Here is a 24,396-nt window from a genome sequence, read left to right as displayed (position 1 = left end):
CCCTCTGGACTTAATGATTTATGACCGTTAAATGAAATTTCCCGTAGACATGCTGATATGTTTTAATTATATTCATTATGGACAAAATCCATCTTCATGCAAAAAATTTCCATGTCAGCTTTTTCTTCCGTTGGCTGCATTAGCGCCAGAAAAGATGTTATACCATTCTCTTGAACCATATTTTAATTTGTTTACTTTTGCATGACTTGAAAAGGCTGAACAGGACTTTATTACACGTGATTTACCATGTGAAAATGAGTGTACGTTTTTAGTAGACGAAATTAAACTACTCCTCAAGTTGTCACTTAAATCGGAGGTTCATATCTTTAGGCTTGCTCAAGCTATAATGTAATTCTAATATGTTTCCGCCTAACTGAACCATGCAGTCATGTTGATTTGGTTCCGTTTCGTATTCTACTCACTCGCAAATTTGATTGGTAGACTTGTAAGTCAATGGAGGGTATGTTTACAAGTGATTTTTTTCCTCAAGGAGGGATTATGTGGTGACTGCATATTTAGTAGTACATGCATGTGGCAGGAAGATTAGTGTCACCGTTACTGACATACAATCATTCAGTCAAACTAAATATGCTGTCTTAACGTCAGAATCAAACCCTATCCTAATATGGAATAAAAACTAAACTCAGGCTTCACTCGCTCTCTCTCTGTCTCTCACATTTTTATATTTTCTGTGCAAGGTGATTTTGAAGGGGAGCAGCCTGAAATATCGGATGAAGGAATAAGAAAAGTTAAAAAAGGTAAAAAGAAGGTAAAAGGTGTTTCAAGAGGGAAGAAGCTTCAAAAAGAGAAGGGTTTGAGTTACATGGAAGAAGATTCTGATGAAGAGAAGCATGAATATGACGAAACTTTCTGAAGATAGAGAGACTATCCCCCAAGGTGTTCAAAATGCCGAACAGAGGAGTTCAGAAGGGAGAGAAGTGGATGAATCAAGTGGATCCATGAGAGAGAAGGCAAATGGAGAAGCAGGATCCGATTCTGAGGGGAATCACGGGAACAATTATTTGGAGAGCAGTCCCCAAGAAATGGACCAAGCACATGAAGAGTCATCAAGCCTTGATGATGTTGGGAATGCTGAGATTTCCGAAGATGAACCTCTTGTAAGGATCTTGACCTTTCGCACTTTTTTTAACCCTTTCTGACTGAATTATCATTTTGGTTCTTCAGAGATGCACTTTCTCCAGGTGGTCCTCCAAATTCAGTCATGTTGTCCTAGTCTTCCAAAGAGTATTTTATTTCTAGTGTGGTCCATCTTAAACCCCTTAATATGTCATTAGCACATCTGACATGCCATAACGTGAAACTAACGTGTCAGACAATGGCTAACCGGTACTTAAACATGCGATGGTATATGCTTGAAGTAGCAGCACCATATTGTTCGGTGTTTTATCATTCATTGCAGTTTTCGCAAGAAATAGATATTTAACAATTACAAAGGTTTCATGGTAAGCCATGTCTCCGTTTTATGTTGATTACTTGTCAAGGGGTTTATTATGAGAATGCTATTGATGAAATACTCCTTGGAGCCGCGGAATGAGACGTTCAAACTTCAGTTGATTAGGTGCATCTTTTGAGGACCAAAATATTAATTTAGTTATCAATACTGATGCAAAATTTATTGCTCATAACTTTGACTACTGCAGAGTAAATGGAAGCGTCCTTCCGGGAGAAAGGTTCAGGCCAAAAGCGGTGAGGAGTTTAGCTGCAACATTTTAGTCTTTTCAATACAAATATAGATGGGAACTTGAATTAAGATGACTACCACATAACTTTAACACACTTGTAGTCACCCTGTAGAATGTAAAATAACAACCATTCCCACGTCTAGAGTGAAAAATGATAGAGCATTTAGGTTTTAGGGTTATGTCCATCTTATATTTGTTAATAGGTTTAGCTTATGATTCATGAGGGTGTGGTTCATCCGTCCAATTTAGTTTATATGATAAGTGGGGCGTTGTGTACAGGTAGCTATACCTATATACGTGGGAATAATTGTACTTAGCATATTAATACTTTCTTAACATCCATGATATTGATGATTTATGCATAAATTTTTAATCTTGTTTGCTGCTATGAATCGGTGTTTTTTGTTGGGTTTGGTGTATCTCTCGGGCATCCTTTGGATCCTTGTATGCTGTGTGATTTTCTTACGACCTTAATGGGGTTGCTATGGAAAGTTTTTTTTTTTTTTTATTTACTTTTTCGGGAGAAATGTTGTTTAATTTTTAATTTTCTTTAATTTTAAATTAAATAAGCCAAACCCCTCTTGGAGCAGGAGACAATCTTGGTGGGGAAGGGATGAGTTTGAGCTTTTTGATGCGTTTGGTATGAAGGATTTGAAAGGGAGGAAAGGAAGGAGGAGGGATTTTGATTATTTTTTCTTGTTTGGCAAGATGAAAATTTTACAAAGGGAGGAAATTTTTTTTTAACATTTTCCCTCCTCTTCTCTCAAGCCTCTCCGCCAAAATTGGAGGAATTTGGAAGGAAAAGATATTTTGGTTTGTATTGACTAATATGTCTATATTATTTTCTAATAATCTCATGTTACCTTTTAGCACCGAATTGTATGTGATTTGACATACTTGTGGACTCAATCATGCCTCTTTTTCTTGTTTATATACTATCAAATATAAATATAAAAAAAAGTTGGTATCAATTATATTTTAATTTTCAAATGCAAATCAAGCACACAAAAAAAAAAACATACAAATAAGTCATTTATGTTGTCTTTTAAAAAAGTTAATTAGCTACTCGTACTACTAGTATATCAAATAAATATAATTAGTTTACTATTATGTATGAATAAAATAATTGATATATATATATTAATTATTTATTTATTTAATTTTGCTAATTATAAAAAGTTGATTTTATATATTAAATGTTATTTATAATTATATTTTATTAATTACTTTATAAAGTTCGTAAAAATCAACTTAAAAAAATAATATAAAGATAAAGTTGTCCATATAAAAATATTTTGCTTCTCGTCCCTTTCTAAACCAAATAAGATAACATTAAAATTTCTCACCTCTCCTTCCTTTCTATTAATCCAAACAAGATAATATTAAAATATTTTATATTTTTTTAATCTCTTTTTTTTTTTATTAAAATTTCTCTCCTCCTGTCTTTTTTAGCCAAACACACCCATTTGTGTTTTTTGGGGAAGGGGGTAGGAAAGTAGGCCCATTCTAGAGCTCCAACTGATAAGACGACAGGAGGCGAACACGTTGCGTGCCTAACTGCCCGTTCAAAGAAATGGAAATAGAAATAAAGAATAAATTATTTTTACAATATGAAATTTTTCTTTTTTTCAACTATATTATTAAATTAATTTTAAAATATAAAAATATCGAAATGCCCAAGGAAAAAAAACAAAAATCAACAGGGCTTTATATGCCTACCATTTTACCTTGGTACTTGATAAAGAATTAAATAGCAAGCAATATTAGACTTGTTCATGAGAAGGGCACGGGAATATGTTTTCTTCCCTCTTGGTTAAATCAATAGGAAATGATGGAGTCGGGGTACCGTTTCATGGTCTTCTTTTCCTTTACTTTTATGGATCCGGTACAGACGAAGAATGAAATATCTGTTAGTCTTCATAATAAACGTAATATAATTATTTCATTGTCAGAATTTAATTTTTATTTTCATTCTTATTCTCATTTAAATCAAATGGAGTTACATGCGCGCGCTTCCAGGGAGATTAAACAAAACGAGAATATGACATCAAAAGCGTTACTTCTTTTTGACCTTGAAACATCAAAAGTACAACTTCAAGATCAAGGATCTCTCTTCTTTTTTTAATTTATCGTTACAAGTTCAAGGATCCTCCTGATTTTGAACAAACAGAAAAATTATTAACAAAATTTTTAAAAAATCCAGTCACATGATTCGGATAACAGACAAGAATGAAGAGTGAGCCTCAGCAGGACCAAAAAAATCAATGATACAGATTTATAATGGAGAAACCACTCATACATATATAATGGGGCTAAGGCCACCACATCAGAATCACACAATGTTGACGTTAATCTTCACAACGTCAACTTAACTTGCAAGTGGAGTTCAATAAATGGCATGATAGGCACAACCAACCTAAGCAAGAATCCAAACTCTTGCATAGAACACCGAGAGTGGATAAATGGACGACCACCGCAAAATCTGAGACTAACATGTTTCCTGCTTCATATTCATTACTAAGATTATTGCCAAAAATATCTGACTGAATGAATATGAAACAGCAGTAAACTGAAAAAAAATACCATATTTATGAGAATCAGCTCTTACTTTACTCCTTTTCAGTCTTTGATGACATTGAGGTATCGCTAAAGGCTTTCCCAATATTTGGGAGCCGATTTCGGTATAGAATGTCTAACTCATCGAAGTATGGGCAAGCTTTACTGTTTAGCCGGCGCTTCTTCCCACTCTCCATTGTTCTCTTATAATACTTATTGATGTTTTCCCATTTCTCCTTGCACTTCTTTGCAGAACGATTGTAACCCATATTATGCATTGCTTTAGATATCTCCTCCCATAAAGATACTTTGGATCCCATCCCTTGAAATTTGTGTTCTGAAGAAGTTCTTAGAGTTATGAGTGCTTGTACTTCAGCTTCTGGCCATCTATTATTACTCTGATCATTCTTGAAATCCTTTTGGATGTTCGCTTCACCTTCATCCTCTTCTCTTGAGCTGGTTGCTGCCGGTTGGGGGATTTGAATTTCATGGCCCAGTAAATTCTGAATTAATGATATGAGAGCTAGGTTGTTAGATTTTTCTTGAGCTCTGGCCTCCTCATCCTTTTTACTCCTTTCCATCTCCTTTTGCTTCCAAGCTTCTTCTCTCATAGCTCTTTCCCTTTCTTTCTTTTCTATCATATCCAGCAGTTGCTTATGCATCTGCTCTTGCTTCTCCATAACCTTCATCGCCAAATTTTCTAGAAAAGCTTCAAACTTCATCATTGTCTTTTCTCTTTTCTTTCCACTCCCGGCTTCTTCCACACTTTCAGACGAATCACCATCATTGTCCCAAGATGAACTGCAACAAGGAATAGTTCAAAATAACAGTTCAGACTTCAGAGGCAATACCCACATAGCAATACAAGCATTATCACCCCATTTTTCAGGTTATCAGTAAGATTACAATATCCTCTTCCCCGAGCTTAGTTACAGAGCATTCATATGCTAAAATACCTTGTATTCGGTATGATTAATGATGACCCAATTATGATAGGTCATTATGCTAAACTTCCTAGTTGCCATTTGCATTTACCTCAACTGTAACGCAATAAGTTCCCTGTTTCTGTCACCTACAGTATGATTTCACATGAATGACTCAAGAACACACAAGGTAAGTTCAAACTTCTGTTCTTTTGCTCTTTTCCCCTCTTCTTTACTTGCAAATTATCGTATGACAATGGAAATGCACCATTCATACCGTAAATAATCCAGACTTTACATAATGAATTCTCCACTGTTTAAACCCTTTACAATGAAATCAGACTTTTTGTTTACAGGAAAGTTAAATTTCAATTTGCAGATGTAGAAGTAAGAATTGAACCCTAGACAATATACACAGGTCAATTTTACTGGTGAGAAGTGAGCTCCATAGTGGACATTACTTAGATGACACAAGACTGGTGAAAAAATTTTGGGTAAGAATAATAAGCAGCTAAGCACCAAGCTTTTTTTTTTTTTTTTTTAAAGATACTTTGTCGGGATGCTCTGCCCCACTGCAAAAGATAATAATAAGATAATAAAGCAAAAGTATAATTCGATGACAGAAAAAAGAAAAGGAAAAAGCTACGAAAAGTGTTTATATTAAAATCAGGAAAAAAAAAAGGGAAAACAATTTGCAAGAGGCATGTAAACGAACCCAATTATACGGCATAAAAAGATTCTAAAACCAGAAAATTCGAGGGATCGAATTCAGAGCTCACCCAGGTTCCTGCTTCGGTTCACAAGTATGACACGGCCGGAGCACTGCCGGATTCTCCGTCTGGAGGCAGTCATTTCCGACGACATCATCGGAAGCTTCTTTCCTCAGCTCCTCGCAAGACACAACTCGCTGATCCAGAAACTCAGGGTTCTGACTTGACTGATGACAAAGGTAACCCACATCGTCAGACGGTCCGGCGAGCCCTCCATTCTCAGGAATCTCAAGGTCCGGCGGGGAAGAAGACCGGTCGAGGCTCCGGATGGGGCGGAGCTTCTGTGGCGTGGGGTTGAGAAGCCGGCGGTGGTCGGCGACGTCGGGAGGGTGAAAACCCGGCGTGGGATGGGCGTAAAGGAGGTCAGAGGCGTCGGGAAAGGGGGCCACGTGGTAAGGGAAATCGTCGACGGTGAAGAGGTCGTCCATGAAGAGGGTCGTTAAAAACTTGCGGCGCGAGGGTTAGGGAGAAGGTGAAAATGAACATGTTGGCTAGTAAATGTGAGGGTAAAACTCTGGTAAAATAGAGGGCTGAAATTACCAATTTTGTAATTTGTTGGCCCCTATTTACGAGATTGTCCCTTCGTGAAATTATCTATGCGGGGCTCAGATTGTGACGCAAGAAAGCAAACTTTATCTCGAGCTCTAATTATAAAATTTTATTAATTATAAACGAGATTTTATAATTAAAATTTAAAATAACAGGTTTTATGTCGATTTTAACATTTGGATTACCATGAACTTGATGACGAGCACCAAATTTGGGCACAGCTTTTCCTTAATGTATTGCGTATTTTAGAATATATATGTGTATAATATATAATTTTTTTGAAAAAAAAAGAATAATTCATGTCGTTTTTTCTTCTACTAGGTCCTTATAATTTCCTCTATTAAATATTAATATTTTATTAATTTACAAGAGGTGGTATTAATAGTGCATAACATGATTCTCACTTAACAACACGCGTGTTAATTTTTTGACACCAATCTAAATAAAATCAAAATCAACCAGATTATTATTTTTTTCCAACCAAAATCAACCAGATTATAGATTATATATAAATGCAACGAAACGATCATGAGCATAATAATTTTTTATTATTATGATGATAGTAAATAAATTTCATTTTACTTATATTCTGTGGCAAATTGCTCATCACAACTACAATACTTTATCCATCTTCTTTCCCAGTGGTATCCCTAAATATAAAAAATAAATAATTTTTGTCTGAAATTTTTAAGCATATTTTTCTACTTTCACACTCATTAAATATATCATCTAATATCTCAGTGCAATAAATTTTCATTCATTATTTCTCATATTCTATCTATATAAATAAGGGTATAATTAAAAATATATATTACACATTTATGGTCTTTAATCAAATTTAACTAACAAACATTATAATTTTGATAATTATTTCTTATAATAAATGACGGAGTGAGAGAGTACTTAACAAATTATCAGCATAATAACAAATATTTGGAATTGAAAAACCATAACAACTTTTTTTTACTTGAGAAACCATAACAACTCAAAAAAAAAAAAATCGTTTAGCTTCATTTTTGTGCAGCTTAAACGTTGCACCTTGTTTTCACAAATACAAGTGACACGGTGACAGTGACAATGCATGACTCTGTGCTTAGTGGTAGGCCCATTTCTTTGACAAATGAACTTTAAATTTAAAGAGAAATCTAATTGATTTTATAAGTTTTAATTTAGAATTATCTCAATACTTAATTTTTTTAATTATTTTTCCCCAACTCTCTCTCATTATATGTTTTATACATTTTTTTTGCATTTATGATAAGAATATATTTTAAAACAAAAATAAAGTTCTTACCAATTTATTACTTTGAACTAATTTTAATCCATAAATTATAAATTAATTAGATGAAACCTGGGGGGGAAAAAAAAAAAAATGCCAAAATGACTACTGCCAGAGTGCCAGTCCCGCGGGAGCATGGTCACGTGTCCACTCTCTTACCTTTCCCTGCCAAGCCTTTTTGCTTTCAAACCTTTGAAGCTGATTCCGCTTTCATTTCAAGTTTCAACATCAGAGATTCAGAGTCCGTTTCTCAAGGGACGAACCTGTTTTTTTTTTTTTTTGACCAAAGGGACCAACCTGTTCAAATCAGCAAAGCCACAATAATGACTAGGAAGAAAACAATGCGTCACTATTCCATTGTGGGATTTAGTTCACGCCCAATAATGACAAAAGCTTGCAAAAAATCGCAGCCCAAGTGGGCATTCTCCCTTCTCCACGACACAAGTATGAAGTCCAACTTTTTGTGCTAGTTTACTGTGTTTGATGTTTTATGTCCCCGAGGATAATAATAAGAGTAGCTGCTTCGCCAGGTGGTGAACCCCGAACACCGTCTAAACTAAGCCTGGATATCTTCGTTCATGATTCTCGTGTCCTGATAGTTTGGTGAGAACAATTTTGGCTTCATGTCTATGTCGATGTCCATTTTGTCTGGCTGGATATGATCAAGTTTCGAATTTTCATAAGCGTTTTGCGCTTTGGTTATTAAGGGATCAGTTAGCTTTCCCAGTTCATGACAGCCATTTTTAGTTCTTTTTGCTCTCGCATGCAATAAATTTGCATCTGAGAAGTCAGAACATTAACATCAACTGACGATAACTACAGTGGTGTTATGGTTGAAATGAAGCTCTAAGAATCGGCACGAAGGTTGCAGCATCCATTGGCGCGTCCATTTCAACCATAACACCATTGTAGTCATCATCAGCTTGTCACTTATTAATCATATCATACAAACCTGTATCACACGAGTTTTTGTGGCTTTCTCAATTTGCAGATTGACACAGAATTTTTGGAAGTGTTGGCCTTCAGGTAGATACAAATTTTGCTGGGTTTTTTTCTTTTCTTTTTTGGATTGGAATCTGCAAGTTTACGAAGTGCTAAACATTTCCTTCTTCGTTCATCAGCAAAACTCCTAATTCGGACTTAATGACGAAGTCAGGGTTATTCATCTTGTGCATGCTGCGCCCCCTTTCTTTTGACGTCCAAGTGCAAGAACAGGAGATAGGAGCTGCCCAGGTGCATAATTTTCTGGCAACCTATATTCTTCATGTCAAAAGTAAATGCTTATAGCACTTTTTAATAGGGATAGAGAAGAAAAGGAAACAAGCGATGAGTTTAAAAATGAAATGTTTATCCTGTCACACTAAATCACATTCTAGGTGGAGTTATGTTCTGCTTAAATTAATGTAAGTATTGGGGGGGGGGGACAGGATGATTATTACAGCCAAAGGTAGAATGATTGTTAGGTAGACTAGTGGATCACTGGAACTATGTCAAACGCATATTTCAGTAGGCTCTAGGAGTAATGAATAATGAAACTGTCTCACCCTCAAGTTTGCCTCAGTTATCAACATGGTCCTTGAAGTTTAATCTTTCATCAATCAAATCCCTATAATTTCATAACCATACACAGCCAGTCCTTATGGTTTGAAAATATATAGTCCCTTACACACATGTGGTATAACCTCGAAGGTGGCAACTTCTTCATGGATTGCAGAAAAAATTGCGGGTACGATGAGATCAAATAAGAATATGAAATTGTGCGTGAAACTTTAGGGATTTGATTAACAAGATTAAACTTGAAGGACCAAATCGATAGTATATCGTATTTATGCTGTCTTGTCTTGCTGTGTAGTGGATGCCTTTTAAGGAATATGCAGCTCAGCCATTCAATGAGAAGAACAAGTTTGTGAAGCAGATGGATGAAGTGTGCAGGGCAACGATGGGCGGCCATTATTCTGGGTTTGATGCAGTTCCTTCATCTTCATCCTTCCCTAACAGAAAGAGCTTTCATGTACTTGAATTCTGGGGATCTCATGCATAACAACGGTTCTCTCTAACCTGCTACTAATCTTTTTAAACTCAAAATTAAGTAATACTAATCATGGTAGAAAAGAATCTTAGTATAATCTTTGAGAATGTACCATGGTTATCAAAAGAAATTTAATTCGCCAGAAATGTTAACCATGATAGAAAAGATTTAAACTAATCATTCAAAATGTTTATCATGATTATAAAAGATTTACTGAACAAATTGTATAAAAACCATAGTAATATTTCACAATGACTAGGTCTTGAATTCTAAGGGCCTTAAGAGGTGTAATTCCCTTTAGACATTCACCAAGTTATGTATATAATTATGAGAGAGAGATGAATATTTAATTTTGACCATACAAGTATTTTTATATAGAGTATAACTTATAAAGAAGACCAATCATATTTCAATTATAATTATAAGATTTTGTTTATAAATTACAAACGATGTTTTATAATTAAAACTTAAAGTAACAGGTTTTATGTCTATCTTAACATTTGGATTACCATGAACTTGATGAGGAGAGCCAAATTTGGGCACAACTTTTACTTATGGCCTGTTTGGAACAACTTATAAATAGCTTTTCAATCATAATTTACGGAATACGAAATAAGCATTTCATAAAAGTTTTTATCTCGACTTACATAAACGTGTTTATAAGGGATTTTGACCGCTATTCCCAACAAGCCCTTAATGTATTGGGTATTTTAAAGTACCAGATTATAGATTATATATAAATGCAACGAAATGATCATGACCATAATAATTTTTCATTTTTATGATGGTAGTAAATAAATTTTATTCTACTTATATTGTGTGGCAACTTATTTGCCATTGCATCTACAATACTTTCTTTGTCTTCTTTCACAGTGGTATTGCTAAACATTGGAAATAAATTGTCTTTGAAATTTTTAGACATATCTTTCTACTTTCACACTCATTAAATGTATCATCTAATATCTCCTTGTAATAAATTTTTATTCATTATTTATCATATTCTTTATGTATAAATAATGGTATAATTAAAAATATATTACATATTTATTATTTTTAATCAAATTAAACTAACAAACATCGTAATTTTGATAATTATTTTTTATAATAAGCGATGGAGTCAGAGTGTACTTAACAAATTTTCAGCGTAAAAACAAATATTTGGAATTGAGAAACCATAACAACTGTTTTTTGACTTGAGAAACTATAACAACTAAAAAAAATTATGGTTTAGATTCATTTTTGTGGAACTTAAACGTTGCAGCTTGTTTTCAGAAAAAAAAAAGTGACACAGTGACGGTAACAATGCGAGACTGTGAGCTTTGTGGTAGGCCCATTTGTTTGACAAATGAACTTTAAATTTAAAGAGAAATCTTATGGATTTTATGAGTTTTAATTTAGATTTATCTTAATATTTAATTTTGTAATTTTTTTTTGCCACACTCTCTCTCTCTCTCTCTCTCTCCCCTTATATGTTTTATACATTCTTTTTCATCTTTTTTTTTTGCATTTATGATAAGGATATATTTAAAAACAAAAATATTGTTCTTTTTACCTAATTTTAATCCATAAATTATAAGTTGATCAGATGAAACTTGGAAAAAAAAAAAAAAGACCAGAGTGAGTACTGCCAGTCGCAAGGGAGCATCGTCACGTGTCCACTCTCTTATCCCTTCCTTGCCAAGTTGCCTTTTTGCTTTCAAAGTTCTCGGCTTTCAAACCTTGGAAGCTGATTCCATTTTCATTTCAACATCAGAGTCTGTTTCTTAAGTGACGAATCTGTTCAAATCAGCAAAGCCACAATAATGACTAGGAAGAAAACAATGCGTCACTATTCCATTGTGGGGTTTAGTTCACACCCAATAATGACAAAAGCTTGCAAAAAATCGCAGCCCAAGTGGGCATTCTCCCTTCTCCACGACACAAGTATGAAGTCCAACTTTTTGTGCTAGTTTACTGTGTTTGATGTTTTATGTCCCCGAGGATAATAATAAGAGTAGCTGCTACGCCAGGTGGTGAACCCCGAACACCGTCTAAACTAAGCCTGGATATCTTCGTTCATGATTCTCGTGTCCTGAATCCTGATAGTTTGGTGAGAACAATTTTGGCTTCATGTCTATGTCGATGTCCATTTTGTCTGGCTGGATATGATCAAGTTTCGAATTTTCATAAGCGTCTTGTGCTTTGGTTATTAAGGGATCAGTTAGCTTTCCCAGTTTATGACAGCCATTTTTCGTTCTTTTTGCTCTCGCATGCAATAAATTTTCATCGTTTTTTGGTTTCTCCCCTCCCTGAGGTGATATTAGGTTGGTCTGGACACAATTTTCACTTGATCTTTATAATGTCAAATTGAAATTCAGACAGTACTACGTACTTATTATGTCCGGTTATGGAAACAGCTCTGAAGTTTGTAAGCTTCTGATTGAACTCACTGATTCATGCATATTTAATGGTACTATGAATGTTCTGCTCTCCCTTCTTCTCTAATCATAGCAGACGAATCAGTTTTGAGGGGTGTTAGCCGTTGCTTCAACTGTGTTGTTTTCCTATTTGAAGGCAATGTTTAATACCATTGCTCTTCTTTGGCTAGGAATAGTCTCAATAAAATGAAATGGTCTTTGGTTTTTCGTCTAATGCTGTTTCCTTTCATGTTCCTGCACGGTCAAGATGAAAGTGGCAGCTCCTTTTCCCATTTAGGGTATGACAGACTCAACAAGTTCAACAGAAACTGTTCCACGAGCGGTTGCTGAGAATGGAGTCAGAGAAGTTAGACTATTAGCATCAACTGATGATGACTACAATGGTGTTATGGTTGAAATGGACGAGCCTATGGATCCCGCAATCTTCGTGCCGATTCTTAGAGCTTCAATTTCACATTGGAGACTGCTGGTAGCTTTTCATATTAGTTTTATACTGTTGTTCATTTTTCCCTCTTTAATTTCATTTGTTTGATGAATACTTGCTTGTGACACTAGAACCAGACATGAGGCTTTTTCTATAGCTAGATATGCATTATTCATGCTTTATGTTATGGCTGTGCTGTGAGAGAGCAAGGAAAGAAAGCATGCAAATTGGGTTCTACGAGATTGTGATGCATATTGTTTGGATATCTTCTTCCTCTTTCCTCTTCTCATGTTAGTTTCATGCAAAAGCAGATCAAATACAGGGGTTTTTTCTTGAGATATTACGTACTGTTTCTGCTTCATGTTATAGTTCAGGTCAACAAAAACCAGTACAGTGGTGTATTTTCTTCATCTCTTATTGATTATGCAGAAATTACTATTTGTTTCACTTGGCCGTGATATGTGAAGTTCACTCTCCCAAATTCTTTTCTGTTCAGCTTCCTCAATTGGTTGTGTGCTTGAGATATTTTAACATTACTGGAAACAATTAGTAGAAATCTTTTGAACAGACAAATAAAAGCTTGCCACTTATCAATCATATGATACAAACTTGTATCACACAAGAATTGGCTCATGACACCAAAAGGGCATTTTTTCGGTACAATGATATGCTTGCCCTGAGGGAATCAAGAACCCACCAGTGTCTTAATCCTGTATAGTTGATGAATCAACTTTGTCTAACAGGGCAAGAAAACCGTCTGGATAAAGTTACCTATACATCAAGCCTGTCTTGTTGAACCTCTGGTTAAGGTACCCTTGTGCTTGATCAAGAAGAAAACTTTTTGGTCATTATTTGTTGTGCATTTTTGTAAATTTACGATTGGTTCTATGGCTCTTCTGTACAGGAGGGATTTCGGTATCACCATGCAGAACCAGAGTATTTAATGCTTGTATACTGGCTACCTGAAACTGCAAGTAATATTCCGGCAAACGCCACACATCGTGTATGTGTTGGTGGATTTGTCATGAATGAAAAACGAGAGGTATTTCCCCTGCTATATGTCAATATATAGTGAAGTTGCCCAATGAATCTCACAAGTTAGTTGGAAAAGCTTCCTCACAATTCTAGGGCTGTGATTAGTATTATATCGCATGTGTCCTTCCGTGCGAAAAAGTGAGTGGGAAGAATTCTAAAAATGTAGTTCTATTTTGCATTTTGTGATTAATGTTGTATTCTCTATTTTTTTACTAGATCTTAGTGGTTCAAGAAAAAAGTGGACCTTTTTGGATACCTGGAGTCTGGAAATTCCCCACTGGATCTGTTGACCAGGTAAACATGTAGTTGATCGGCTCATTGCAGAGTAAGAAGTAATGATGGGTGTGTAAAATTTACTTAGTTTAACTTATCCAGGGAGAAGATATATGTGCAGCGGTAATAAGAGAGGTCAAAGAAGAAACAGGAGTAAGTATTCTGATTATGGTACCCATAAACTGTAGAAGAAGTAAACTCTACACACACACACACACACATATATGCCTAAGTTTTTGTGCCTTTCTCAATTTGCAGATTGACACAAAATTTTTGGAAGTGTTAGCCTTAAGGTAGATACGAATTGTTCTGGTTTTTTTTTTTTTTTTTGGGATTGGAATCTGCAAGTTTAGGAGCTGCTAAACATCTCTTTCTTCTTTCATCAGACAAACTCCAAAGTCATACTTAATTACGAAGTCAGAGTTATTCATCTTGTGCATGCTGCGCCCCCTTTCTTTTGACATCCAAGTGCAAGAACAAGAGATAGGAGCTGCCCAGGTGCATAATTTTCTGGCAACCTAGATTCTTCATGTCAAAAGTAAATGCTTATCGTACTTTTTAACAGGGATAGAGAAGGAAAGGAAACAAGCGATGAGTTTAAAAATGAATTGTTTATCCCATCACACTAAATCACATTCTAGTTGGAGTTATGTTCTGCTTAATATAATGTAAGTATTTGGGGTGGGGCGGGGGGAACAGAATGATTATTACAGCCAAAGATTGAAAGATCGTTAAGTAGACTAGCGGATCACTGGAACTATGTAGTAGGATCTAGGAATAATGAATAATGAAACTTTCTCAGCCTCAAGTTTGCCTCAGTTATCAACATGGTCCTTGAAGTTTAATCTTTCATCAATCAAATCCCTATAATTTCATAACCATACACAACAAGTCCTTATGGTTTGAAAATATATAGTTCCTCACACACACGTGGCATAACCTCAAAGGCGGCAACTTCTTGATGGATTGCAGAAAAAATTGCTGGTACGATGGGATCAAATAAGAATATGAAATTGTGTATGAAACTTTAGGGATTTGATTAACAAGATTAAACTTGAAGGACCAAATCGATAGTACATCGCATTTATGCTGTCTTGTCTTGCTGTGTAGTGGATGCCTTTTGAGGAATATGCAGCTCAGCGATTCAATGAGGAGCACAAGTTTGTGAAGCAGATGGATGAAGTGTGCAGGGCAAAGATGCGCGGCCATTATTCTGGGTTTAATGTAGTTCCTTCATCTTCACCCTTCCCTGACAGAAAGAGTTTCATGTACTTGACCTCAAATGTAAAGAAGAAGAAGAAGAAGAAGAAGAAGAAAATGATTCACCCGAAATGTTAACCATCATAAAAAGACTTAATGAGAGAAAAGGAGGGGACGGATTTTAGTGGAGTGAAGGGAAAGAGAGGAGAGGAGAGTGAAAGAATTTTAATATTACTTTATTTAGATTTATTAAAAGAGAGGAGAGGGGAGGAATTTTAATATTATCTTATTTGGTTCATGAGGGAAGGGGACGGAAAAATATTTTAACATGGACAATTTTGCTTTTATTTTATTTAAGATTATTTTTCAAATTTTATAGAATGTTTGATAAAATAGAATTGTAAATAACATTTAATATATTGAACAATACTTATACCAAAATTCTAATATACTCTAGAGCATGAATTATTATTGAAAAGAAGGCTGAAGTAATGTTCAACTACAACTTGTGCTGTATCCCATCTTTAAATGAAATATTTGGTCAAACAAATAAGCTCATTAGATATGGGACCTCGTTTTCATCTATTTTTATCTTTATGGCTACAAAGCTCTGAGGATTTACATATAAAATTATATATGTCAAAATTTAAATCCTCAAAATTTTGTTTATTGAATTGTCTATTTTATCTTTTCAAATTTTACATTTACATGCAAAAGAGAAAGCAATGTCTGGGGACAAAACGAAAAGGATTTAGCGTAGTATATGGATATTAAAAATAAATATGGGCGTAATAGTCATAACATGACAAAATATTACCTTTTCCTTCCAAATCATTCTTATTTTGGAGGGGAGGTTGAGGAGGGGAGGGGAGGGGAGGGAAAATTTTTTCCCTTCCTTTCTAAAATTTGTCTGTTGCTAAACAAGAAAAAATGATTAAAATTCTTCCCCCTCCCTCTTCTCCTCTCCAAATCCCTCATACTAAGTGCACCTTAAACTGATCATTTTAAAATGTCTATCATGATTATAAGAGCTTTACTAAACAAATTGTATGAAAACCATAATAATATTTCACAATAACTGAGTCTTGAATTCAGGGATCCTTAAGAGGTGTTACTCCCTTTAGACATTCACCAAGTTATGTATATAATTAAGAGAGAGATGAATATGTAATTTTGATCATATTACTCCTCCGGTCCTAATTATAAGACCCAATTGACTTATTTGAGGAGATTAAGGAAGTAAGTTAAGTTGGTTATTTATAATAAATAAGTGTTGTTATTCCTAAAATATCCTTGCTAATTAAGTATATGGGTTAAAACTATCATTATTAGAAGGATTATCTTGGAAAAAAATGCATAAATATAAAAGAGAAAATGGATTGGGTCTTATAATTAGGACCAAATAAAAAGTCAAATTGGGTCTTATAATAAGGACCGGAGGAGTAGTATTTTTCAATTACTCTCTCTAGTCGTGTACATATGCTAATGTAAATTAAAAGGTTAGTTAAAATTAGTTAAAAACAATAAATACATGAGAAACATATTTATTTTAGATATACCCTTATTTATGAAAAAGAATGAGTGGGAGAGGAAATGAGTGGGGTAAAAAGATGAAAGAGAATATGTGTATGAGAAAAAATCTACCAAAAGAAACAATATAATTATTGGCCTACGGGGATAAAAATGAATAAAATTTTCAGATATATGTATATAAAGTATAACTTATAAAAAAGATCAATCATATTTCAAAAATTGTAGCTTATATATAAAACATAGTAAGTAGATATTTAATATAAGAGCTTGTTTAACTTTCGATTTAGTCTTAAATATAAGACTCCAATATATTTTGTATTTCATATTTATCTATTTTTTCAAAATAGTTCTTATACTAGTTGCACATATTAAATACTTTATCAAATGATACTTCTAACCAATACCCGTGATTATCAAGGATATTCTAAGAATATAACACCTATTTATTATAAATAACTCACTTAACTTATTTTTTATCTTTTTAAATTAACTAACTAGATTTTATACGAAGGACTGAAGGTGATATTTGATTTTTTTTTTTTTTTTGGACCAGCGAGGTAATGTTTGATTCAAACTTGGGGGGAACTATTGTTATGATATCTACAAGTTTGCTTTGTTGACAATAACCCATGACTCGGCTATTTCACATATGTGACGAGGAAGAGACTAGAGAGGGGTGCCTGTAAGGGTCGGGTCCGACTGGTCGCAAACGGGAACGCAAGGTGCCTTTCCTACCATGTCATGGACTCGATACCTGCGAGTGCACCTGGGATTAGTCTGGCCGTTTGTGGCTGGGATACCCTGAGGCAGCGATACCATCCTACTCAAAAAAGAGACTAGAGAGGAGTGGTGGGCCCCGTTGCGATTCATGTGTGGAGGAAATTCTGTCTCTTTCCCACCACACTCTAATGTATTTACGTAGATTCTTAAACTTATCTTCCGCAAAGTCATCAATTGATTTGATTATTCAATATTGGATTATATAAACTTTCAACTTGTTCTTTTGGCTCGTACTCATAATTTCAACACTCTCTCCTTTATCTCTTCATAGTCACCATCTCTGCTTTGACCCAGCTGGATACTTTTGACTGTCCATTCAACCTATTATTTTACTATTCAAAGATATAATGATGACTCAACTTTTTTCAAATATAAATTATATGACTGTCGGTGGCATGCTGAGCAAGAGGGATCAACTAAGGTCCAATATAATTAAACCTACGGAGAACAAATATTTTATCTTTATATGAAATATTTATCATCTCTTCGTAATCATTTCTACCTACTGTTATTAATGTAAAAACTATATAACTAATTTAAATGTTTAAAAAAATTAGTTAAATTGATTATTTGTCATAAAAATTTGTTGGCTTCTTTAAAATACTTTATTTAATCATGTATATTTGAATTATCTCTCGATAAGAACCTTTTACAATTAATAGGATGATCATTTTGAAGGAAAAAATATAAAATGACAAGACAAAGCAGATTGAAGATTTAGGATCAATTCCAACCCTCAGGCCTCAATCAGCTCTTATATTAAAATCAAATGTAATAATTAATAGGAAAAAAACTTAGGTCAAGTTTTTACGTATATTATGTCAAGTTTTCCAATCAAACAGGATCATGTATCTATTTTTTATTTCACATGTACTTATAATTAAATGCTAATATTTAAAAATTCATGTTTAATTGGAGAACTTGACATCATGGATATAAGAAAATTGGTGTAAATATTATCCTAATTAATACTCCTATAATCATTAATGTAAGACCCAATTAACTGTATTTTTTTCTTAAACCATATGAAATAAGTCTTACAAATATATGACTAATATCAACTCTATATTAAGCACAATCGGAGTAACATCTATATTTTAGAGCCATATATATGATTTCGCATTTGAAACTTTTCTTTTAAAAATTTCATACCACATTCTCATTTCTCAATTCCCCCTGGATAATGAACATAATGACCTCAACGGACCAAACTTTGCTACTCGGCATTACGGGTTTGAAAATAAATGGGCTCATATTTATAGGAGGCCTGGGAACCCATGTTTGCCCAAAATCACAGTATGGGATTATCCGATTATGCCCCCATAAACAGGATTATGCCCCCAATCCAAAAATACTTAAAATACAGAATTATGTTCATATTAATATTAAGCAAATATTTGGGCTCTAGCCCTCCTTATTAAAAAAAATATTTAAATAGAATGATTTGATTTTTGTCCTTCTGAATTTCATATGATAAACCCGTTTAGTTTATAAATCCCCAATCGCATCACGGCTCATCCGGCAAGAAGGTATATTATCTTACCTGCCCATTATGACTCGTCCCTCGTTTTTTTTTCCCCGTTTAAACTATAACGAAGATCGCATGGTTTAGAAAAATTTCATGGAGAGATCAAATTAAACGTAGTAGTTAAATTACAAGGATTAAATATTTAATTTTTATGAGAAAATATGGTAAAATGAATAGAAATCATCAACATGTAAAAGAGATTATATGTATTATTCTATATATGCTTTTGACAACTTTAATAAAATCAGATGTTTTATAGGTGATGGTGCTAAATATATGCATCTTACAATTAAGTTAAAAGTTGCATAAGAACTCTGATCATTCCCATTTGCTAAATCACTGCCCATAATTTTTGCATTCTCAACGATGAAAGCTATTCATAAACATTAATTATTTCCACATATATATAAAACATAAAAATCTTTAAAGAGAAAATAGTACGCAGGAAAATGAAGAGGAAATAAACGTACGCATATTATTTATATTGTTTACCAACAAAAGTTCTCAGCCTTCAAACCTTCGAAGCTGACTCCATTTTCATTTCAACATCAGAGTCCGTTTCCCAAGTGACGAATCTGTTCAATTCAGCGAACCACAATAATGACTAGCAAGAAAACAATGCGTCACTGATTAGTTAGGAAGCTAAAATGAAAACTTATGTAAAATTAAAAAGATTAAATATACAATTTTGCAAAATTTATATGTTAAATACACGAGTAGTATGATTTTTAAGACAATGTCCATAATTCTCAGACAATATAGTTATTGGCATTATTTTTAATTTTAATTCTGACTGTGGGTTTCACATGACATGATAAGATAGTTTATAGTAGAAAGCCATTTACAGGCTGAGGGGAAGGAAGAATAGGCTGCTTTATATGATGCCTAATATAAAGAGCCAAAGTCCTGAATCAATTTGATATAACATAAAGAGAAGTCTTCAAATTAATTGATGATACCCACCCACTAAATACTCCTCCGGTCCTTGGCTTTGTTTGGTTCAACAGAAGGGAGAAAAGGGTAGGAGAGGTTAATTAAAGGAAAGGGAGAGGAGGGGAAGGGAAGTCAGGGTTTTGTTTGGTTGGAAGAGAAGAAAAAATTTTTGTTTGGTTCATAAAAAGAGGAGAGGGAAGATAATTATAATTAACAAATATGCCCTTATCTCTATATTTAGACTGATTTATTTTTTTATTACAATATTTATATCAAAATTATTATTTTTTAATTTATCAATTTCAAACAAAAATCAATTACCTCACTTACATGTGATAAAAAATGATAAAACTAAAAAAAATGAAAAATATGATAAAAAAAATTTAACATTCTATCTCATTAATTTTATAAATATATGTATTAATATATATGATATGTATATATTATATAATTATAACACGCACGTTATGATATGTATATATTGATATATATGCATGTTATCTGAGATTATAATACACACACGTTATGATATATAATTATAACACACACATGTTATGATATGTATATATTAATATATATGATATGTATATATTATATAATTATAATATTTATTATCATTATCAAATATTATTAGTGGCTAAAAAGAGAAAGAAGTGAAAAAAAAAAAAGATTTTTAATAAGATAAACAAACTTGGAATATTAAAAATTGGTATGAGTAGTTTGGTCAATATTAGACATAATATTTCTCTCCCTTTCAAAAACCTCAAATTTGGAGGGGAGCATTAAAAGACAAATTTTTTTCCTCCTCTCCCCTCTATTTTTTTCCAACAAACACACTTATCTCCTCCCATCCTCTCCCCTCAACAACCCTCCAACCAAACAGAGACTAATATAGGATCTCATTGTAAAGTTAACTTTGGTTTTAATATAATATCTATTTTTTATATCTATTAATTTTCTAAATCACTTTTTTTGATATTCTTTCAACCATGATCAAGTATGAGAAGGAGGAAGGATATAATGAAGATGATTAAGGTGTTTTAAGAAAAAAACATGTCATATTGATCATAATTAAATAACTTACCTAATTTTCTTAATCTAATCGAATTAGTTAAAATGTATTATATTAAGGATCGGAAAAATATTAATTAATCAATCAATCACTGGCCATTTTACTATTTTTAGATCCCTTGAATTTGTACAATATTTTCTGTAGGTGGAAATAATGTTGTTAAAAACTGGCGGTGCCAGGTTAGGGAGAAGGTGAAAATGAACATGTTGGGTAGTAAATGTGAGAGTGAAAATCTGGTAAAATAGAGGGGGATGAAATTACCAATTTTGTAATTTGTTGGCCCCTATTTACGAGATTGTCCTTTGTGAAATTATCTATGTGGGCCGGGATCTGAGGTGAGGGCGAATTTTATCTCTAATTCTAATTATAAAATTTTTATAATATTTTGTTTATAAATTATAAATAAGATTTTATAATTAAAACTTAAAATAGTAGGTTTTAGGTCTATCTTAACACTTGGATTACCATGAACTTGATGAAGGTAACCAAATTTCGGCACAACTTTCCCTGAATTATTGTGTATTTTAAAATATATGTTTGTGTATAATTATATTTTTTTTTAAAAAAAATTCATGTCATTTTTTCTTTTACTAGGTCCTCATAAATTCCTATATTAAATATTAATATTTTATTAATTATAAGAGGTGGTATTAATAGTTGATAACATGATTCTCACTTAACAAAGCACGTATTAATTTTTTGGCATCAACCTAAATAAAATCAAAATCAACCATATTATTATTTTTTCCAACGAAAATCAACCAGATTACGGATTATATATAAATGCAACGAAAACGATCATGAGCATAATAATTTTCATTTTTATGATGATAGTAAATAAATTTTATTCTACTTATATTGCGTGGCAAATTACTTATCATCACATCTACAATACTTTCTCCGTCTTCTTTCACAGTGTTATCCCTAAACATAAGAAATAAAAATTATATTTGTCTGAAATTTTTAAACATATCTTTCTACTTTCACACTCATTAAATATTTGACCTAATATCTTCCTGCAATAAATTTTCATTCATTATTTCTCATGTACTTTATGTACAAATAAGGGTATAATTAAAAATATATATTACACATTTGTTGTTTTTAATCAAATTAAACTAACAAACATTGTAATTTTGATAATTATTTGTTATAATAAGTGACGAAGTCAGAGAGTAATCAATAAATTATCAGCATAATAACAAATATTTGGAATTGAGAAACCATGCATAACAACTTTTTTTTTACTTGAAAAACTATAACAACTAAAAAAAAAAATTTATGGTTTAGCTTCATTTTTGTGGAACTTAAACGTTGCAGCTGTTTTCAGAAAAATAAGTGATGAAGTGCAGTGACAATGCGGGAATTGGTAGAGTCGTCAATGTGACTTTGTTTCAATTTTGACAAATTTTTAAGTGTTGTAATTTAGATTTATTCAATATTTAATTTTTTTAATTATTTTTTTAGCCACACACCACACTCTCTCTCATTATATGTTTTATACATTCTCTGTCATCTTTTTTTTTTCATTTATGATAAGGATTATTTAAAAATAAAATATAAATTATTACTAATTTATTACTTTTAACTAATTTTAATTCATTAAATTATAAATTAATTAGATGAAACTTGAAGAAAAGGCCCAAAATGAGTACTGCCGAGTCCCATGGGAGCATCGTCACGTGTCCACTCTCTTATCCCTTCCCGCCAAGTCGCCTTTTGCCTTCAGAGTTCTCAGCTTTCAAAAATCTGAAGCTGATTCCATTTTCATTTCAAAACATCAGAGGCTTTTTCTCAAGTGACGAATCTGTTCAAATAGGCAAAACTACAATAATGACTAGGAAGAAAAAAATGCGTCACTATTCCATTGTGGGATTTAGTTCACACGCAATAATGACACAAGCTTGCAAAAAATCGCAGCCCAAGTGGTCATTCTCCCTCTCCGCGATACGAGCATGAAGTCAAACTTTTTGTGCTAATGTACTGTGTTTTGATGTTTTATATCCCCGAGGATGCCAATAAAATAGCAGCTGCTTCGCCAGGTGGTGAACTCCGAACACCGTCTAAACTAAGGCTAGGTAATCTTTGTTTATGATTCTTGTGTCCTGATAATTTGGCGAGAACAATTTTGGCTTCATGTCTATGTCGATGTCCATTTTGTCTGGTTGGATAAGATCAAGTTTCGAATTTTCATAAGCGTCCTGTGCTTTGGTTATAAGGGGATCAGTTAGGTTTTCCAGTTATGACAGCCATTTTCAGTTCTTTTGCTCTCGCATGCAGTAAATTTGCATTGTTTTTTGGTTTCTCCCCTCCCTGACGCGATATTAGGTTGGTCTGGACACAACTTTCACTGGAATCGTTTTCACTTCATGAAAACGATATATTTCTTTCAGTTTGTATAATGTCAAATTGAAATTTTGAACCTAGTTTTTAGACAGTACTTCTTACGTGTTATATCCGGTTGTGGAAAAATTTGATACCGAACAGCTCTGAAGTTTGTAAGCTCCTGATTGAACTCATTGATTCATGCATATTTAATGGTACTATGAATGTTCTGTTGTCCCTTCTTCTCTAATCATAGTACACGAATCAGTTTTGAGAGGTGTTAGCCGTTGCTTCAACTGTGTTGTTTTCCTGCTTGAAGGAATGCTTAATGCCATGGCTCTTCTTGGCTAGGAATAGTCTCAATAAAATAAATGGTTGTGTTTTTAGTCTAATGTTGTTTCTTTTTCATGTTCCCCTCCACGGTCAAGATTAAAGTGGCAGCTCCTTTTCCCATTTAGGCCATGACAAACTCAACAAGTTCAGCAGAAACTGCTCCACGAGTGGTTGCTGAGAATGGAGTCGGAGGAAGTTAGACTATTAGCTCAAACTGATGATGACTACCAGTGGTGTTATGGTTGAAATGGACGAGCATATGGATCCTGCAACTTTCGTGCCGATTCTTAGAGCTTCAATTTCACATTGGAGACAGCTGGTAGCTTTTCATATTAGTTTTATACTGCTGTTATTTTTCCCTCTTTGATTTCATTAGCTTGATGAATACTTGCGTGTGGCACTAGAACCTGACATGAGGATTTTTCTATAGCTAGATATGCATTATTCATGCTTTAATATTGGCTGTGCTATAAGAGAGCAAGGAAAGGAAGCATGCAAATTGGGTTCTACGATATTGTGATGCATACGGTTGGATATTCTTCCTCTTTCCTCTCCTCATGTTAGTTTCGCAAAAGCGGATCAGATACAGGGGTTTTTCCTTGAGAAATTACGTTCTGTTTCTGCTTCAGGTTATAGTTCAGGTCACCAAAAACAAGTACAGTGGTGTATTTTCTTCATCTCTTATGATTATGCAGAACTTATTATTTGTTTCACTTGGCCGTGATATGTGAAGT

General features: G+C 33.5%; 3 protein-coding genes and 1 long non-coding RNA gene across 5 annotated transcripts; 3 read left to right on the top strand and 1 right to left on the bottom strand.

Moving 5' to 3' along the window:
• The first annotated feature begins 857 nt into the window (after positions 1-857).
• On the top strand, positions 858-1,994 carry LOC114741173 (uncharacterized). The gene is made up of 2 exons (XM_028929427.1): positions 858-1,118; positions 1,662-1,994. Exons 1-2 carry the CDS (start codon positions 858-860, stop codon positions 1,752-1,754), a joined length of 354 nt encoding a protein of 117 aa, XP_028785260.1. The 3' UTR covers positions 1,755-1,994.
• A 1,931-nt stretch (positions 1,995-3,925) lies between these two features.
• LOC114741172 (trihelix transcription factor GTL1-like) lies at positions 3,926-6,572 on the bottom strand. The gene is made up of 2 exons (XM_028929426.1): positions 5,962-6,572; positions 3,926-5,060 (listed from the first exon to the last, which is right to left on the bottom strand). Exons 1-2 carry the CDS (start codon positions 6,378-6,380, stop codon positions 4,313-4,315), a joined length of 1,167 nt encoding a protein of 388 aa, XP_028785259.1. The 5' UTR covers positions 6,381-6,572; the 3' UTR covers positions 3,926-4,312.
• A 2,199-nt stretch (positions 6,573-8,771) lies between these two features.
• LOC114741175 (uncharacterized) lies at positions 8,772-9,713 on the top strand. Its single transcript, XR_003739757.1, has 3 exons — positions 8,772-8,806; positions 8,902-9,013; positions 9,633-9,713. It is a non-coding gene; the product is annotated as an uncharacterized LOC114741175 (long non-coding RNA).
• A 2,512-nt stretch (positions 9,714-12,225) lies between these two features.
• LOC114741174 (nudix hydrolase 2) lies at positions 12,226-15,366 on the top strand. 2 transcript variants are annotated; one of them, XM_028929430.1, is made up of 8 exons: positions 12,226-12,695; positions 13,394-13,459; positions 13,555-13,692; positions 13,902-13,979; positions 14,061-14,111; positions 14,217-14,251; positions 14,345-14,456; positions 15,069-15,366. In XM_028929430.1, the coding sequence occupies exons 1-8, from the start codon at positions 12,507-12,509 to the stop codon at positions 15,294-15,296; spliced, it is 897 nt and encodes a 298-aa protein (XP_028785263.1). In that variant the 5' UTR covers positions 12,226-12,506; the 3' UTR covers positions 15,297-15,366. The 2 variants fall into 2 exon arrangements, with proteins under 2 accessions (XP_028785263.1, XP_028785262.1); XM_028929429.1 differs by having other exon boundaries at positions 14,061-14,251.
• Positions 15,367-24,396: the final 9,030 nt, after the last annotated feature.

This window comes from Neltuma alba, unplaced genomic scaffold (genome assembly GCF_004799145.2).
Source record: "Neltuma alba isolate B1F8T4 unplaced genomic scaffold, ASM479914v2 tig00003308_pilon, whole genome shotgun sequence".
Taxonomy (NCBI): Eukaryota; Viridiplantae; Streptophyta; class Magnoliopsida; order Fabales; family Fabaceae; genus Neltuma; species Neltuma alba.
The sequence above is the reverse complement of the archived record's forward strand: the minus strand, read 5'-3'. Positions and strand labels throughout refer to the sequence as shown.

Coding starts and splice junctions, on each gene's coding strand:
- LOC114741172 (XM_028929426.1), bottom strand. CDS start 6,380: ATGGACGACCTCTTCACCGTCGACGATTTCCCTTACCACGTGGCCCCC. Junction 5,061..5,961: donor GAACCGAAGCAGGAACCTGG/GTGAGCTCTGAA, acceptor TCCTTGTTGCAG/TTCATCTTGGGACAATGATG.
- LOC114741174 (XM_028929429.1), top strand. CDS start 12,507: ATGACAGACTCAACAAGTTCAACAGAAACTGTTCCACGAGCGGTTGCT. Junction 13,693..13,901: donor TCATGAATGAAAAACGAGAG/GTATTTCCCCTG, acceptor TTTTTTTACTAG/ATCTTAGTGGTTCAAGAAAA. Junction 14,252..14,344: donor TTGGAAGTGTTAGCCTTAAG/GTAGATACGAAT, acceptor TTCTTTCATCAG/ACAAACTCCAAAGTCATACT.
- LOC114741173 (XM_028929427.1), top strand. CDS start 858: ATGACGAAACTTTCTGAAGATAGAGAGACTATCCCCCAAGGTGTTCAA. Junction 1,119..1,661: donor TTTCCGAAGATGAACCTCTT/GTAAGGATCTTG, acceptor TGACTACTGCAG/AGTAAATGGAAGCGTCCTTC.